General features: G+C 40.3%; 1 protein-coding gene across 1 annotated transcript in view; it reads right to left on the bottom strand.

The window, feature by feature from the left end:
• PTPN14 (protein tyrosine phosphatase non-receptor type 14) overlaps positions 1-15,766 on the bottom strand; it is a 67,957-nt gene that overhangs the window by 27,851 nt on the left and 24,340 nt on the right. Inside the window, 3 exon segments of the mRNA XM_072409861.1 lie at positions 978-1,045; positions 3,057-3,154; positions 9,240-9,409. Of these exon segments, the coding sequence (XP_072265962.1) occupies positions 978-1,045; positions 3,057-3,154; positions 9,240-9,409 (336 nt within the window).

Here is a 15,766-nt window from a genome sequence, read left to right on the forward strand (position 1 = left end):
ATTATATATATATATATATATATATATATATATATATATATATAAAATGATACCATACATACTCTTTGCTTTATACATACATAGTACACACAATGGATTCCCAAAAGAACTACAGATCTTCAAAAGACAGAGACAATTCTGACTTTACAGACATGCGTAAGTTTCAGCTTGAGCAATTAGGCACTGTTAACAGCCAGCTTTATATAACAAAGGATCTACAGAAAGCCTGGGAAATTGGAAAAAAGAGGCTTGCATTGCTGCCAGTATATCTATCTATATAATCCAGACATAAAATAGATTTTTGTCCTAATCATAAAAAGAAAAAATTATATATAAACCCAATCTGCATTAGTTTTACATTTGCATGGTTGGATGGGCCACTGAGCTTTAGACGTCATCTTTGGTAACAACATGAATTGCTTAAGTGTAACATTGCCAAAAAAAATTTTACGGGGTTGGAAGGGAAGGGAAACAAGGACAGTGGTTTTAACGAATCCCTACTTTTATTTTAGTGTTCAGGGCTGTAAGAACAGGGTAAAGACCAGGCTGCTCTTAGTATATCCATGCATTGGGATTTCTTTGCACTGCCTGGATAAGTAATTGGATAAGTAATTTTTATAGCCGGGTTTTCCCGTTTTGTGGGACCATTGGTCGGGGTTGACCGGTCACAATCCTCAGACATCAAGTGTGATGAAGTAGCAGCAGCATTGTATGGGGAAATGACGAGAGCCAGCCCAGGGCTGAGGATGTTGGAGAGTGCCAGCTGCCAGGAAAGCAAGGAATAAATTATATGTACCTAATCCTGCAAAATCCCCAGCAAAACAAGCATTCAACTGCATGGGTATGTCAGCCTGGAGCTGTAGTTTAGGTGTCAAGACTTCTAAAACTTCCCTAATATATGCAAAAAGAAAAAAAACACAAATTGGCTATAGATAAATTCTAAATTAGCATTAGCACTATGTAATATGAAAACTTACCACAGGAAACAGCATGTACACTCTTTGGAAGTCTTGTCTATCAAACAGATTGCAATCTTTAAACTCCACTGCAAGACAGAACACATCCCCATTCATTACAAAACGTAAAAACATTTGCAAATGAAAAGCTGCAGTGTTAGTGGTATGTAGAATATCAGACAGAATAATAGAATACGGGTGGGGACCTGCTAACACTTCAGCTGCCAGTGAGCTGCCATGTCGTATTAGCCGTAACAGACATGAAGGTATAAAGAGTTCTCTGGGTGGTTTGTGGGGTCGTCGTCTGCCCATGATTGCTCTAACATGACCGCCATTGGAAACCTTAGTAATTGCTATTACAAATCTTAATCGGGAAACAGCAACAACATTTATGGATCATTCCTCCTGATTAAATGAATGCATTTCAAGAAAATTTCAGAAAAAAGGAAATTTGCAATTGGTCTTTTAACAGATTTATTTTTTTTTTTAATTTGGATTCTCATTCCTTATCCCCAAACCAATTGCTGCCAAATCGTTAAAAACAAAGTGAAATAAAATAAATGGTATGTTTCAGCCAAGATCGTTGGTACAGGTAGTCCCCGGGGTTACATATGAGATAGGGACTGTGGGTTTGTTCTTAAGTTGAATTTGTATGTAAATCGGAACAGGTACATTGTTTTAATAAATACAATTAGGACAGATGTTTGTCTCAACATATTATTAGGCAGTGTGGTGTCAGTTACTGTATAAAATCCTCACTGTGAGCTAATCATAAACAAAGCAAAAAAAAATAAATTGTGCAGCCTAGACATTCATTAATTTCTGGAGCAAGCTGTGCTTTGATATGCATAAAGAAGCAACTGCAGAGTTTGACTTGGTCATTAAAGAGTTAGAAGAGGCTGCAGAAGGAGCTCACCCCTCTAGGATCACCCACATCCTCAGCTGTGTTTAGCAAAAGATTTCTTCTGTAAGTCATGCAAACCGCTCCCCCCATCAAGCCTCCATCCTGCACACAAGTTAGCAGGGAAGCCTGTTCGTATATCAGATGTCCTTAACTAGGGGACTACTTGTATGCATTTTCAGAGGGATAAAAACAACACATTAACCACCACCATTCTAGCAGAGCTTTCCTAGGAGATAATGATATCAATCTGATTCAGAATATAGTAAGTTGTTCTTCTAAGACACCAACAGTTGTAGTCTTACTTTTCCATATGGTTGTGCATGTTAGAGTAGGTCTTGGAGACCCTGGGATCATTTGTAGCCGAAGACTGGCAAGTCTTATTATAGTGATATGGATGTTCTTGTTGACCTCTCCTGGTCATGGTAGTTGCCCGGCTGTCATTTTGATTTCTAGAATGTCCCGTGTCTACTCCAGACCAGATCCAAAGGTGAAGATTTCTGACTTTTTATGTGGCTATTATTTAGCATTTGTTCAAGGTCGACTCAAATTCAAAACCCAGACAGGATCAGGCAACTGGAAATTTTAGAAGGCAGCATTGGCAGCGAACATATTTCCTTCATGATAGGGTGGCCCAATCAAAGCTGGTAGTTTGGTTTAAAGAAGATTTATAGTATCCCTCCTGGGAATATTTTCAGTGAGATCTTTAATTTTTAGAGTCCAGGGCCAGCACATGAGTCATTGGCACCAGAAAACCATCAGTGGAGCCCACCATTGGAGCCCATCAGTGGAGCCCACCATTGGAGCCCACCAGTGGAGCCCACCAGTGGAGCCCACCAGTGGAGCCCACCAGTGGAGCCCACCAGTGGAGCCCATCAGTGGAGCCCATCAGTGGACTTTGGCACTGAACACAAGTGAAAACTATAAACTTCTTAAGAAATTGAGACTCCTATATCTCTCTTCTTTCTCTAGGGCTGCAGCTAGGCACCAGTGTGTCCTGCCATTCAGTATGGTCTTTGACCCCTGTGCCATTGCCGAGACCTGTAACGATGGAGGAGGAGGACCAAGACTTCAAGGTAGGCAGGAACAGAAATGGGAATTTCAGTGGTGAGAACCCTCCAATAAGATCTCCAACGAATAAAAAAAAAAGCCTGATCTAATTCGTTTTTATCATCAACAATGATAAGAGAAAGAATTACCTTGAATGGCCAGAGCAGCTAGCCGGATGTACTGCTCCACAGTACAGCGCACTTGTTCGTTGTGGACATTCTTTTTTAACTGGAGGTAATACTGGTACCTGCGGGACAAGAGTTATGTTATCAGTGTTCAGAGTCTGAGGATACAGGTGGGTTCACTACAATACATAGCCTGATTTATTAAAGCTCTCCAAGGCTGGAGAAGTTTGACTATCATTGAAGAACTTGGATGATCCAACAAACATGGACTGGATTTCTTAAAATAAATTGGCAACTTCTCCTATGATAGTCTATCCTCTCCAGTCTTGGCGAGCTTTCATAAATCAGGCCCACAGGGTTACATGTTGAATAGGAAGAACGTAATCTGACATTTACACTAGACCTCACCCTCATGACCAGTGCCACATTTTTCAGCAGTTTGTTCTACAGTTGCTCCTCTGTGGTTTAGATATGCTACAGTAATGTTGATTTATGACAAACTGCCGATGGTAACATACCGCACTCTTCTTGTTAAATTACAGATTCACAAGGAATTACAGGCAACCTCATTCAGCTGGCGTAATATTGCCTATTGTAACCCTAACATTGCTCAAAGGATATGCAACACCTTATGCCTTTATAAAGTTTCTTCCCAGTGAAATCCAAAAAAATTTTAATGGTTCCGATGAACCTCAAACAAAATACAAGCTGCACCTAAAAACCTCCCCGCTATACATCTGATTTATCACATTATCTATGTTGCTTACAGTTTTCTATTGTCCTCAACTTCTTTAGGATTAAAAAAAAAAACATATCAGGAGGGGGCATTATTATAGAAAACCCCTTACCGGTAAGTTTAGAAAATTGAAGAAATTTGTAGTGCTCATTTTACGAAGCCTGGAGCTGCTCAAATAGCAAATCCCCCACTGGTTTCACCTGCTGACCCCCTAATCACTACAAATGTAGAGAAACCACAGCATCCAGTGGGGATTCTGCTATTATACATACCCTGATGTGTGGGATAGGATCGGTGCATGGAACTTTCTGCAAACTGGCCTCGCTTTTCTTTTTTGTATATGGATTGAATTAAAGATGTTATTGTTTTGCTTTGTTCTCAGTAACTTATTTGTATGCCACTAAAGTCCCTGTTTTTATTTAGAAAAGTTTTCTTTTTCATCTTTAACATAATGGGATGTGGCATTTATTCATAAATGTTTGATATTGTAGAACACGCAGAAGGAATATATCTATTTAAAATAGTCAATTTATATTGAATGTTTAATTTTCTTTACAAAAATTACCTAGAATAAAACATCTTTGTTTTAACAGTATCAAGCTTGCCATAAAAAGACACTTTTTGCTCTTTCTACATATATTGTTCAAATCGGCTTGGCAACAAAAAACAAATTAATATTGATTCTCCTTTTGGACACACTTCTTTTGGTCAATAGACAAACAATAAAACGTGCATTTTTTTCACAGGAAACGGTTTCTGGACTTTTTCTTACCCTCGAACAGAGTGGATTTAATATCAGATCACTGAAAGAGATCACTAAAACCTCTCACATTGTGAATTACTATTAATATAATAATTGAGATAGTTAATGTGAAATATCCATAGCTTGCTGCAATTTTTGTTGCTATAAATCTTCTTGGTAAGGGTGTGTTTTTTGTACTAATAGTTTAGGAGACAGGGTCCCTTTAAATTGCAATAGGGGTCTCAAATTCACTTTTAGGGGAACGGTCTGAATCGGTTACTTGCAACCCCTATTTAATGTACAGCTCTGCATAATATGTTGGCGTTTTTTAAATACTGTTTATTAATATTAACACCCAAGCTGTCGGGGAAGAAATGAAACTGCAAAATAAGAAGGTCGGAGAACTGCAGCAATGTAACCCATCAACAATTTCTAAGACATACAAAAAGTCAGCAGTTCTTTGTGCTCTGATATTCTGATAACATGAGACAGAGGGTTTATAGTAGGGATATGAACAAGCAAAACATCTTTTGAAGCTTCATGTGATTTCTATTTTGAGAACAGAACAAGTTTTGGTGAAAATCTGTCACTTCAATTGCTTTAGGAAAAGAACGGCTCTGTGCAACAATAACAACATTGAAGTGAAACTCTGGCTTGGTAAAAATGGGAAAAAAAAAACACTAATAGGAATTTAAGGCAGCTCTGTAACTATTCATTTATTATTACAAGCAGATTACGCAGTGTTCTCCTCGGCCCCCTTTTACCCACCCCAGGGGACATTTCTCCACCGACCGCCAACCCAAGGGGACATTTCCCAAACGGCTGCCAACCCAAGGGGATATTTCTCCACCAACCGCCAACCACCATCTCCAAAATCTGCCCCTACCTGTCCCCAGAGATCACCAAACTCCTTGTACACGCTCTTATGATAACTCATCTGGACTACTGTAACATCCTTCTCTCCGGTATTCCCCTAACCCGACTTTGTTTTTGGATGGTTATTGATTACCTGGGTCACAATACAGGAGCTTTCACCTTCCTACAGCTTCTTCCCATCCAGCTTAAAAAAAGTCTGGGTTGAGCACAGAGTACTAATTTCCTTATCCCCAAATTAAAACAAAAAATAGAATTCCAATGAATTGTCTTTTTATTTTCCCCAAACCAGGATTTTTTTTTTTTTTTTATAATGTGATGGGAAATTGCTTTTAAACTGAAGCTTCATGATTAACCCCGAACTCAGTCTTGCAGAAAGGTTGGCAGGTTGTTTATCAGAAACATTTTACGGTTAATGAAGCGTTAAATAAGAAATATCGACTTTAACCACCAAGACTACAAGAAACATGCGAGGAATCCGATACAGGCTGGCGCGTTTTGCACAATTTCCGTGGGAGCAACCGGGAATGCAGGCATTAAAGGGGAGGCTGGTGAGAGTTACAGCATTCTAAATTAATTATTTCACAGTTCAGAAAACTGGCAGAGGATGGATTGGAGGAAATACAGAATCAGGCCAGGTAGTGGTAACACAGAAGGATGGAAGATAGTAGGTGCCTTGGCTTAATGGGTCATTTCCACGTGGTGACCATTGGGGTAGTATTTGTCCAAGTCAAGTGTGCTTGGTGGCAAAAGTCCATGCCAAGCACCACTAGTGGTGGAAAACCAAGGTGGGTGTCCTGTGTACTGTCCAAGTTCATTAAGAGAGACCTGATATCCTCTTTGAGAGGAGCCTGGGGTTTTCCTTTTTCATGCAAGGTAAGCTCTTGGGGCCCACAGCAAGCCGAAACCTAGATAACGTTTTCTTTTAAAGCAATGCAGGCATCTGAATTTGTTTTCAATCTTCTAATTTTCCCAGTATAGCAGTGCTCCGGCTGGGAAAGGAAGAAGCAAAAGAAGCCAAAAGTTTTCTAAATTTATGAATAATTCTGAATTACTCAAATAAAACGTTCAATGCATTTTTATTTTGAGTGGGCAGAAAAAAAGGGATCACAGGAAAGATCAGCAAATGGATCTCCTGCCACTGCCCTAGCCCGACACCCACCATGAGGACCACATGGTGGGGATAAGGTGGTACCATAATGCAAAACTAAAAACCATTGAGGGGCTTTAAAATCCCTTGTAGCGCTCAGATAGAAGTATAAATGTTAATGTCGGTTTATTAGTTATGGTAGCAAGAGGGTTAAGCATATCTAAACGCCAAAACAAATCTAATACTTGTAGATTACCAATTCTTAGACATAGTGGCTGCATTAGTTTTATTTCACACTTGTGATCCTGCAAATGCAATTCCTGTCCCTTCATTTCTACACTCACAGAGAATATATGGGGGGAGCCATGGTTGTTGCACGGGCTGCACAATGTCTGCCTATGTTCATCTCTATTACATGGATTGATGATGATGAAAAGAAATCCGCTTTCTTCTTAGCTCACAAGTGACAATGACACAGCATTTCTGTTTTTTTGGTTTTGTAAAAAAGTTTGAAAAAAGAAAACAAACGCAATCAGCACAACTAAGGACTGAACTGCAGCAATATATTCTATTTTTGTTTTGTTTTTAGGTTTGAATATGCTTTATTAGTAATCCACTTCTGTCTGTTCCTTCCACAAGTTAATTTCAGCACCGCATTCTCCATTCTTGTCTTTGGCTTCCTCAGCCGAGCCTTGCCAAGGCATGCAGGCATTTTATAACATGCTTCTTGGCGATTCTGCCATTTCTACAGCCGTCTACTTGTATTCCAGAATAAACAAAGACTATCTCCAGCACTCAGGCTGGAATTCTTCTGTTTGCCTTTGCAGAGCAGGACGGAGAGCTTTTTTTCACCCTAAAAGGCCACTATTTGTCAAAAAATAAACCTTCCACGTGAACAATGCGAGGAGAGGCCAGTAGAAGCACGCTCGTAAGAGACGGCAAGCTCCAACCTGAAGCTAACTTTCTGCCTTCCAACCTCTGCATTCATTAGAACAAATTACAGGGAAAGGAACAGCACATCAGCAGCACAAGGCATTCCCTCATCACAACCTATAATTTCATCAGAACTAATCTGCAGTTCACAGCATGTAAGGAGCCACTGCTGCTTGGGCTAGAATTGATTTGCATGGATTCAGTGGGAATTGCAGGAACACAATGATAAGCTCTTCCAAATTGCTTGTAAAGACCCCTATTCACTAACAATGCTTGCATCAATCTATCCTATTCAACCACAGTTCTGCAGAACTCTTGGGTTCCTTCAGACGGCTAAGGACTCCCTTGAGCAGTGACAGAATGATCTCCCAGCTACTATACCAAGTAATGCAAAAGGGCAATTCATACAGACATTTAATATAAGGGGACATTTCTATACCAGCCACCAACCCAAGGGGACATTTTTCCACCGGCCGCCAACCCCAGGGGAGATTTCTCCATGGCCGCCAACCCCAGGGGACATTTCTCCACCGGGCAGCCAACCCCAGGGGACATTTCTCCACCGGCCGCCAACCACAATCTCCAAAATCTGCCCCTACCTGTCCCCAGAGATCACCAAACTCCTTGTACACGCTCCTATCATAAATCATCTGGACTACTGTAACCTTCTCCTCCCTGGTATTCCACTAATCCGACTCTCTCCTCTACAATCTATTATGAATGCTGCAGCCAGACTCATCCATCCTTCCCCTCGCTTTGTAGCTCTCTTTATTGGCTTCCATTTCACCAGAATCAAATCCAAGCTCCTGTGCTTTGCCTTCAAATCCCTCCCACAGTTCTTGTCCTACCTACCTTTCTGACCCTGTAAAAAAAAAAATACCCCCCTAGCCGCTCTTTCCGCTCCTCCATTGACCTACTAATGACTTCCTCACTCATAACCTCGTCACACGCACGTCTCCAAGACTTTTCTAGAGCTGCTCCAACTCTCTGGAATAGTCTTCCTCATCTTAATCGACTTGCTCCTACTTTCTGATCATTTTAAATAGCACTCACTCACTGATTCTTTCCCCACCTCCTAGATTGTAAGCTCTTCGGGGCAGAGTCCTCTGCTCCTCCTGTGTCACTGTATCTGTCTGGTATTCGAAAACCACTTTTAAATGTACAGCGCTGCGTAATATGTTGGCGTTATTTAAATCCTGTTTGTTAATAACCACAGGAGACATTTCTTCACTGCCCACAAATGCAAGAGGACATTAGACCTTACAAACAGGAAGCTCCTGCATAGTGGCAAAGTTTTTACAACAGAATACTAAACCGATCTGGAAAACATCACAAACCCTACCAATATTTAAATAGGAGTACACATTCCTCTTTTACTTAGACAATATAAATCAGTGTTCCCCCAAGATATTTTTTTAGGCTGGGTGGGAAGAAGCTGTAGGTGGGTGGTAATTTTCTGTATGGGGATTGAGGCCTGTATATGGCCCCTGGTGACTGGAGCCAACCATTCTGTCCATTGTAGGCTTCCTTCTACATCCAGCAATCTGCTCATTTACATGACAAATTCTGGGCTGTAAACCATACCTTTTTTTTGAGCAGAGCCTGGTCCTCAAAAACTAAAGTTGGACAGTCCAGCTTTAAATCTGGTTAGGTTGTTGTGATCTAGGTTGGGCATCAGGATTGGGCAGTGGCGGGCGATTAATAGACATGCATTTGTTAATCTATCCAAAACATCTGTGGACAATCCTAAACTAAATCGACATACATGGTATGTCTTGGTTTTCCTCTACAACTGATAAGTATGCTGTAAGATCTTCCGGAGATCTCACTTACCTTGTGACACTCTGATTTAGGCAAGAAATATTTGGCACATAGAACATGACGCCGAAGTATAGCACGGGTTCCACCGAGAACTTTTCCAGCTGCTTCTTCAACGGTTTCTCCAGCTCCACCCATCGCATGTGTTGGGACTTCGTGACAAACGACAGACCAAAGTAATGGGTCTAGAAAAAAGAAGAGAACAAGGTCAAGATTGGCATCTGTGTGCACGGAAACAATTGAATATTAGAAGATTCGGCATCATAATAATAGGTTAATAATAAGTAAATTGAGTAGACAAGAGTGGATTACCAGCTCACTGTAAAATATACTAAATTTCCCAGACTTGCCCTTTAGAGTGGAATTCAAAATTGTAGGTTTGCGTATGATAGGGAAAAGTTAAACATGTATTTAGGAAAAGGTAATATTTTCAAACCCTGCAGGAATGGCCTTAAGACTCTACTTGTTAGAGGGTGGCAACAACCAGTCTATCAGTTGTGCTTCTGCCTTGTCACATTGGATTATGTTGGATACTATTAGTGGTGGTTTCTACACATGACACAGACATGGTCCACTGCTGTTACTATTAACACAATCAGGCATACAGTCAGGGTGTGATTATCAGTAGGCTGAAGGAGATCAGAAATGCATTTTATTTAATAACAATGTATTCATGATACACAGAATAACAATTGGATCATTCAGTTGGAGCTATGTCAAACAAGCTCCAGCAATTCACGAGCCATCATTTACCATCCACAATGGCATATGCACTCTCCAACCCTTTGTTGACCATCACAACCTCTGAAGTCTTCTTTGACATCTCTTACCACTTCCCACAGCCTATTCCCAGTCTTTGAACACCTTCATTTACCAGTCCCTGACCATCTCCTGTCATTAGTCCACAGTCCCTGGCCATCCCATATAACATATTTACAGTTTACTACCATTCTCTGAAGCCTTCCCCCAACAGGGTTCCTTCAAAGATAACCAATCATGACTCTACTAATGCAAGAAATTGTATATTTTAGTTCCAAGAACCTACTGCAGCCCATAAACCATTACTTACTATCTGTCATGGACTGTTCAGCATCTTTCACCAGCTTGTGGGCCCTGCAAACCTTCCCTTACCCTCCTTATGTGGGCACGCACCATTTCCCAAAGCCCATTTGCCATCTCAACCACTTCCCACAGCCTGTCCCCTGTCTTCGACCACCTGTCCGCAATACATGACCATCTCTTATACACTATCAACAGTATCCAACCATTCTTTGAAGCCTATCTCCAATGCCTTGGACCAGACATTTTTAACCAGGGTTCCTTTGGAGCTTGAATGGTTCCTTAAGCTGTTGCTGACTGACCTGATGGTACCTGTACAATTCAAAACCACTTTTTAACCAGCCGCATGACACCGATATTCATTTCAACTATATGTAAGAGGTGCATTTTGACAACCACTAAGGTTACCATGCCTTCCACCAGCAATATTATAGGGAACATTTTTCAACACTGACCACTGTTGAAGTTGTTATCTCAAGGGATCCTTGAGATCTGAAAGTTATTTTAATGGCTCCTCAGGGGTTAAAAGATTGGGGCTGGATTCGACCAATTACTTCCTGTAACACCTGCCTAATTAGAGTAAGAATATTTGCCATAGTATTATAAAGTTCCCCAATGCCAACCCCTCCCATCACCAAGATAAGCTGCCTACCTACCTCCTCTAGTTCCCACTGCATGCAAACATTTGCAATGCAACAGAGTCTGACCTGGATACATTCATATCCTCCCACTCTCAGAGTGATTAACGTTGTGCAACCAACTATTTGGAATCATTAGAAGATAATATAAAGATAGAAGTCAGCCATTTATTCCAGCAGTCTTTAAAAATGCATTTTATCTTAATACACAATGGGGCATTTGTTTATTTGCCTAGAAACTTGCGTTGGGTTAGTTTCGGGAAAATCTATGACCGAAAACATCAAATTGTGTTGCTAGGAAAGTTATCTGGCACAATTCCCTCCAGAGCCAGATTAACTTTAGCAGCAGGCCAAGGAATGCAAACTGTCAAATATCCTGTCTAGTGTTCTAGATTAATGGGCATTTCTCTCTATTGCCAACAATATAAAGTGCATAGCCGGCATTTCTGCAGAAAAGACAGCCGGGAGAGGATATAGTCATCTGGTTCTATTGTACAGCATGGCTTCTATTCAGCTATCGCTAATTTAAAGAAAGTGAATTTGCAAATTATTATTAAAAATGATTATTTCACTGGAATCATTGCTTTACAAATAGGAAAAAGAAAAGAATATGGCTGACTGTCACATTTATATCTGCGCTCTCTCCTCTCCAAAGCACTGTTTGCGCCATGATACATGAATGGACGCTAGGTTACGCACATATAAAAACGAGCAATTATTAATAGAAACGATCGCAATTAATCATTTCCAGTGCCAATAAAATGAATGAGCACTGTATAAACAGCAATGTTTTAGTTTATGGAGTAGCAATGGGTGCCCCACTAGGTTTCCACCATTTAATAAAAGTAAATTGGTCTTTCCTGATGGCTGTTTAATATTCCAAATATCATGGAAGTTGACTGCATGGATGCTAGTTTGTTGCAAAGACGAGCAAGTGAAGCAGGTGTTGAAGTGCAAATTCTAAGACAATAAATGTTACGTTTCCTTTTTTCTCCCTCTTTCGCATTTATTTTCGCATTATTGCATGGGATTTTCATGGCAGCAAAAGGACAGCGACCCCCCCCCCCAGCAGCACAGAAATCTGTGGTCCCAAGGGTAGGCTCACTCTGATTGGAGTTACCTTTTAATATTTCATACATAGGGCACGGTATTAGTCGTATATCACTGACTGACACTGGAAAACCATGTCATTTATGCCGAGCGGTCAATTCACACAGATTGTTTGAACGCCATCCAGACACGCAGCAGCTTGTCATCCGGGATGTGTAGGCGCAAGGCTTCTAATGAACTTTCATTACAGCTTTCATGCTGGGGGAAGGGATGTCAGCTCTGTGTCTGTCCCTACACCGAGCAACGCCTGCCTGGTAATTGCATGCTCAACAACCGATGTACAACGTGTGGCACGGAATCCTCAAAACTAAACTGAGCTAAAATAACAAACTGAAAAGCACCACCTATTTTATGGTTACTAAAAGACAACCTCGACTAATGAAAGATTAAAAAAAAAATAATATAATAATATAATTGATAATATAATTACATAATAAAATTGTGTAAAAATTTGAAAGTAATCGCTGCTTGCTTTTTTTATTTAATCAATGAAACCCCAGACCTTACCAAGTCCAAAAGGGTTTTTGTTTCAGAAGTCACCTGAAGTTTGACAGCTGCTTCCTTGTCCACAGCTCCATGTTATATAATGTCTTCCAGCAATTTACAGTACACAACTACGTCAAATAAAGCCCACAGGATGTTCACATTCCACATAAATTATACACTGCCTGGCCAAAATTAAAAAAAGTCCCCAAAGCTGTGGGGGCAGTGTATGATCTGGGGTTGTTTCAGTTGGTCAGGTCTAGGTTCAGCAAAGTTATGTGCCCAAAAAACGAGGTCAGCTGAATCCCCGATTATGATGATCAGGTTTTTAGAGCAATAGATTTTTTTTTCTTTCTTGATGGCATAATCATTTTCCAAGATGACAATGCCAGGATACATTGGGCTCAAATTGTAGAAGAGGGAACATGAGGCATCATTTTCACTCATGGACTGGCCACCACAAAGTCCGGAACCTTCACCCCATTGAGAACCCCTTGGATGAGCTGGAGAAGACTTTATACAGCACTCCGACTCTCCCATCCCAATACAAGATCTTGGTGAAAAATAAATCAAACTCTGGATGGAAATAAATGTTATGACATTGTGTAATCTTATCGTAATGACAACTATGGTGAATGCACACTGTAATCAAAGCCAAAGGTGGTTCAATAAAATATTATAGGTAGTCCCCGGGTTAAGGACATCCACCATTCGGACGACTCCTACATACGAACAGGGCTTCCTTGCTTGCTCGTGTGCAGGACAGAGGCTTGATGGGGGAAGGAAGTGGTTCGCATGACTTGCTGAAGAAATCTTTTGCTAAACACAGCTGAGGTTGTGGGTGATCTTAAGGGCTGAGCTGATCTGGTAGTTGGACATCCTACATACGGACGATTCCTAGATAAGAACAGGGCTTCCCTGCTCGCTTGTGTGCACCATGGAGGCTTTATGTGTGTGTGGGGGGGGGGGGTTGCATGACTTGCAGAACCCCTTGTAACTCTTTATTGACCAAGACAAGCTCTGCAGTTCTTTCTTTTTGCATATCAAAGCACAGCTTGTTCCAGAAGTTAATGAATGTCTCCACGAAGTATTTTTTTTTGCTTTGTTTGTGATTAACGCACAGTGGGGTTTTTATACAGTAACTTACACCACACTGCCTAATTTATATGTTGAGGCAAACATCTGTCCTAATTGCATTTATTAAAATAATGTACCTGTTCTTACTTACATGCAAATTCAAATTAAGAACAAACCTACAGTCCCTATCTCATATGTACCCAGGGACTACCTGTAGTATGTTTGTCTTTTTTGGTCAGGCAATGCACGTCATGCCTTGGACTATTATTTTTTTCCCTTACAGGTGTAGTTCAACTTGAAATATTTTAGTCCAGGTAAAGTATCCAAAGCACACCTCTCTTTCGTCTTTCTATACTAAAACTGGAAAATTATGTACTTTTTTTGGACAGGGTATAAATTCCTGTCTGGCTTTTGTTTTTGCCCATCTGTGTGCCATTGGAGAGATTTTACTTAATTTCCTCTCCTGTAGACATAACAGGAAATTTCTAGGTAGAGGTAAATCAACTTAAGACAGTTTCTATCTGTGCAATGTCCCCGCTGAAAGACTTCTGCTTTATTTATATTTTATGTGACAGCTGAAAATGCTGGACTTTGGTCAGCATAAAAAAGGAAATCTTTGTTATTAGAGACACAGACAGCAATAAAAATCCAAAAGGGGTCTGGTTCCTCATCTCTGCATCCAAATAAAAAAAAACAAAAAAAAATGGCGGTAAAGTACTTTATTACTACAGAATACAATGGGATTTTTAGACAATTGCTCATGGCGTGGGCCTTGTACCAAGCCAGCACCATAAAGAAATGGTTCAAGGAGTTTGGTATGGAGGCTTGCACAGAGCCTTGACCTCAACCTTTGTGATGAATGGGAATGCTAGATCTTCTCATCCAACCTGACCTCACCAATGCTCTTTAATGAATGCACATAATTGACCACAGACACTCATCTTTTGGAAAGTCTTCCACCATGCACCTACTGTTTGCTAATGCCCACCAACTCTCCCAAATGATTTCCAACATTAATACGCCACTCTGTCCACTACCAGTCCATGGATATCCAACGCTCCCCGATGATTTACAAAAGATAAATGCTACACTGTTCCATCCATTACAAGCCCATGGCCATCCAACTCTCTCCGATGATTTCCAAAAATAAATGCCACACTGTTCCATCTATTACAAGCCCCATGGTCATCCAACTCTCCCAAACAAATTTCAACACTAATGCTTTTTTTGTTCCAACTGCTACCTGCCCATGACTGTCCAACTCTGAGTATTGATTTTTACCACCAACAATACAATACCCCACCTACTACCTGTCAATGGCCATACACAACCCTGTTGCCTTTAGAGAAACCCAGACAACACAGTTACTGCCACCAGCTTCTCAGATCTTGCTTTGTCCCAATTAATTAAAAAATATAAACAAGAAGTCACCATATTCAGCAAGTGATTTATTCACAACCCAGACAATTCAAAAGAGCATGACAGCATCTCAACGCATTTTGTTCTACCAATACTTCATCATAAGGCAATGTACCCAATATGTAAAAGGAAAAGAATGTATCCCACAGGAGAGTGCTTAAATTCCTACTGTAGTAGTTGTCAAGCCAGTTAGGTAAACTAGACAGAAAAGAAAAGCGGCTTTTTACGGCAAAATTGTTTTGTTAAAAAAATATATATAAATATATACAAACAGTTTGCTTATATAATCTAATATTATATTTTCTAAGGTCCCCCAATCCCCTGAGAAAGCTCATTTGGGCGAAACGCGTCGGTATGAGAGAATAATTTACCAGGATTGTAAGGTCTGGTCGTATTGGTCTTCAAGAATATGTACAAAGTCCAATATCTATACCCTATGTACAAATTTGATCACCCCCAAGTGTCATCTTGAATGTATGTTTTGTATATTATTTTTCTTGCTTATATTGTTTAGAATAAGGGTTTTAAATATTTTTTAACAAAACAAGTTTGCCATAAAAAGCCGCTTTTCTTTCCTCTCTACCTAGATCCCAATATGAATGTATATCTTGCTTACCTGCCCATGCCCACCCACCTCTCGCCAGGTAACAAGTATGCGTGCAGAAATGCTCCTTCTTGTGGCACTTTAGCAAATTTTTGTTTTCTGCTTCCTTTTTTAGCAGATTTAAATGTGTGATTGCACAGATCATTTAAGCT

This window comes from Pyxicephalus adspersus, chromosome 4 (assembly GCF_032062135.1).
Source record: "Pyxicephalus adspersus chromosome 4, UCB_Pads_2.0, whole genome shotgun sequence".
NCBI classification, from domain to species: Eukaryota; Metazoa; Chordata; class Amphibia; order Anura; family Pyxicephalidae; genus Pyxicephalus; species Pyxicephalus adspersus.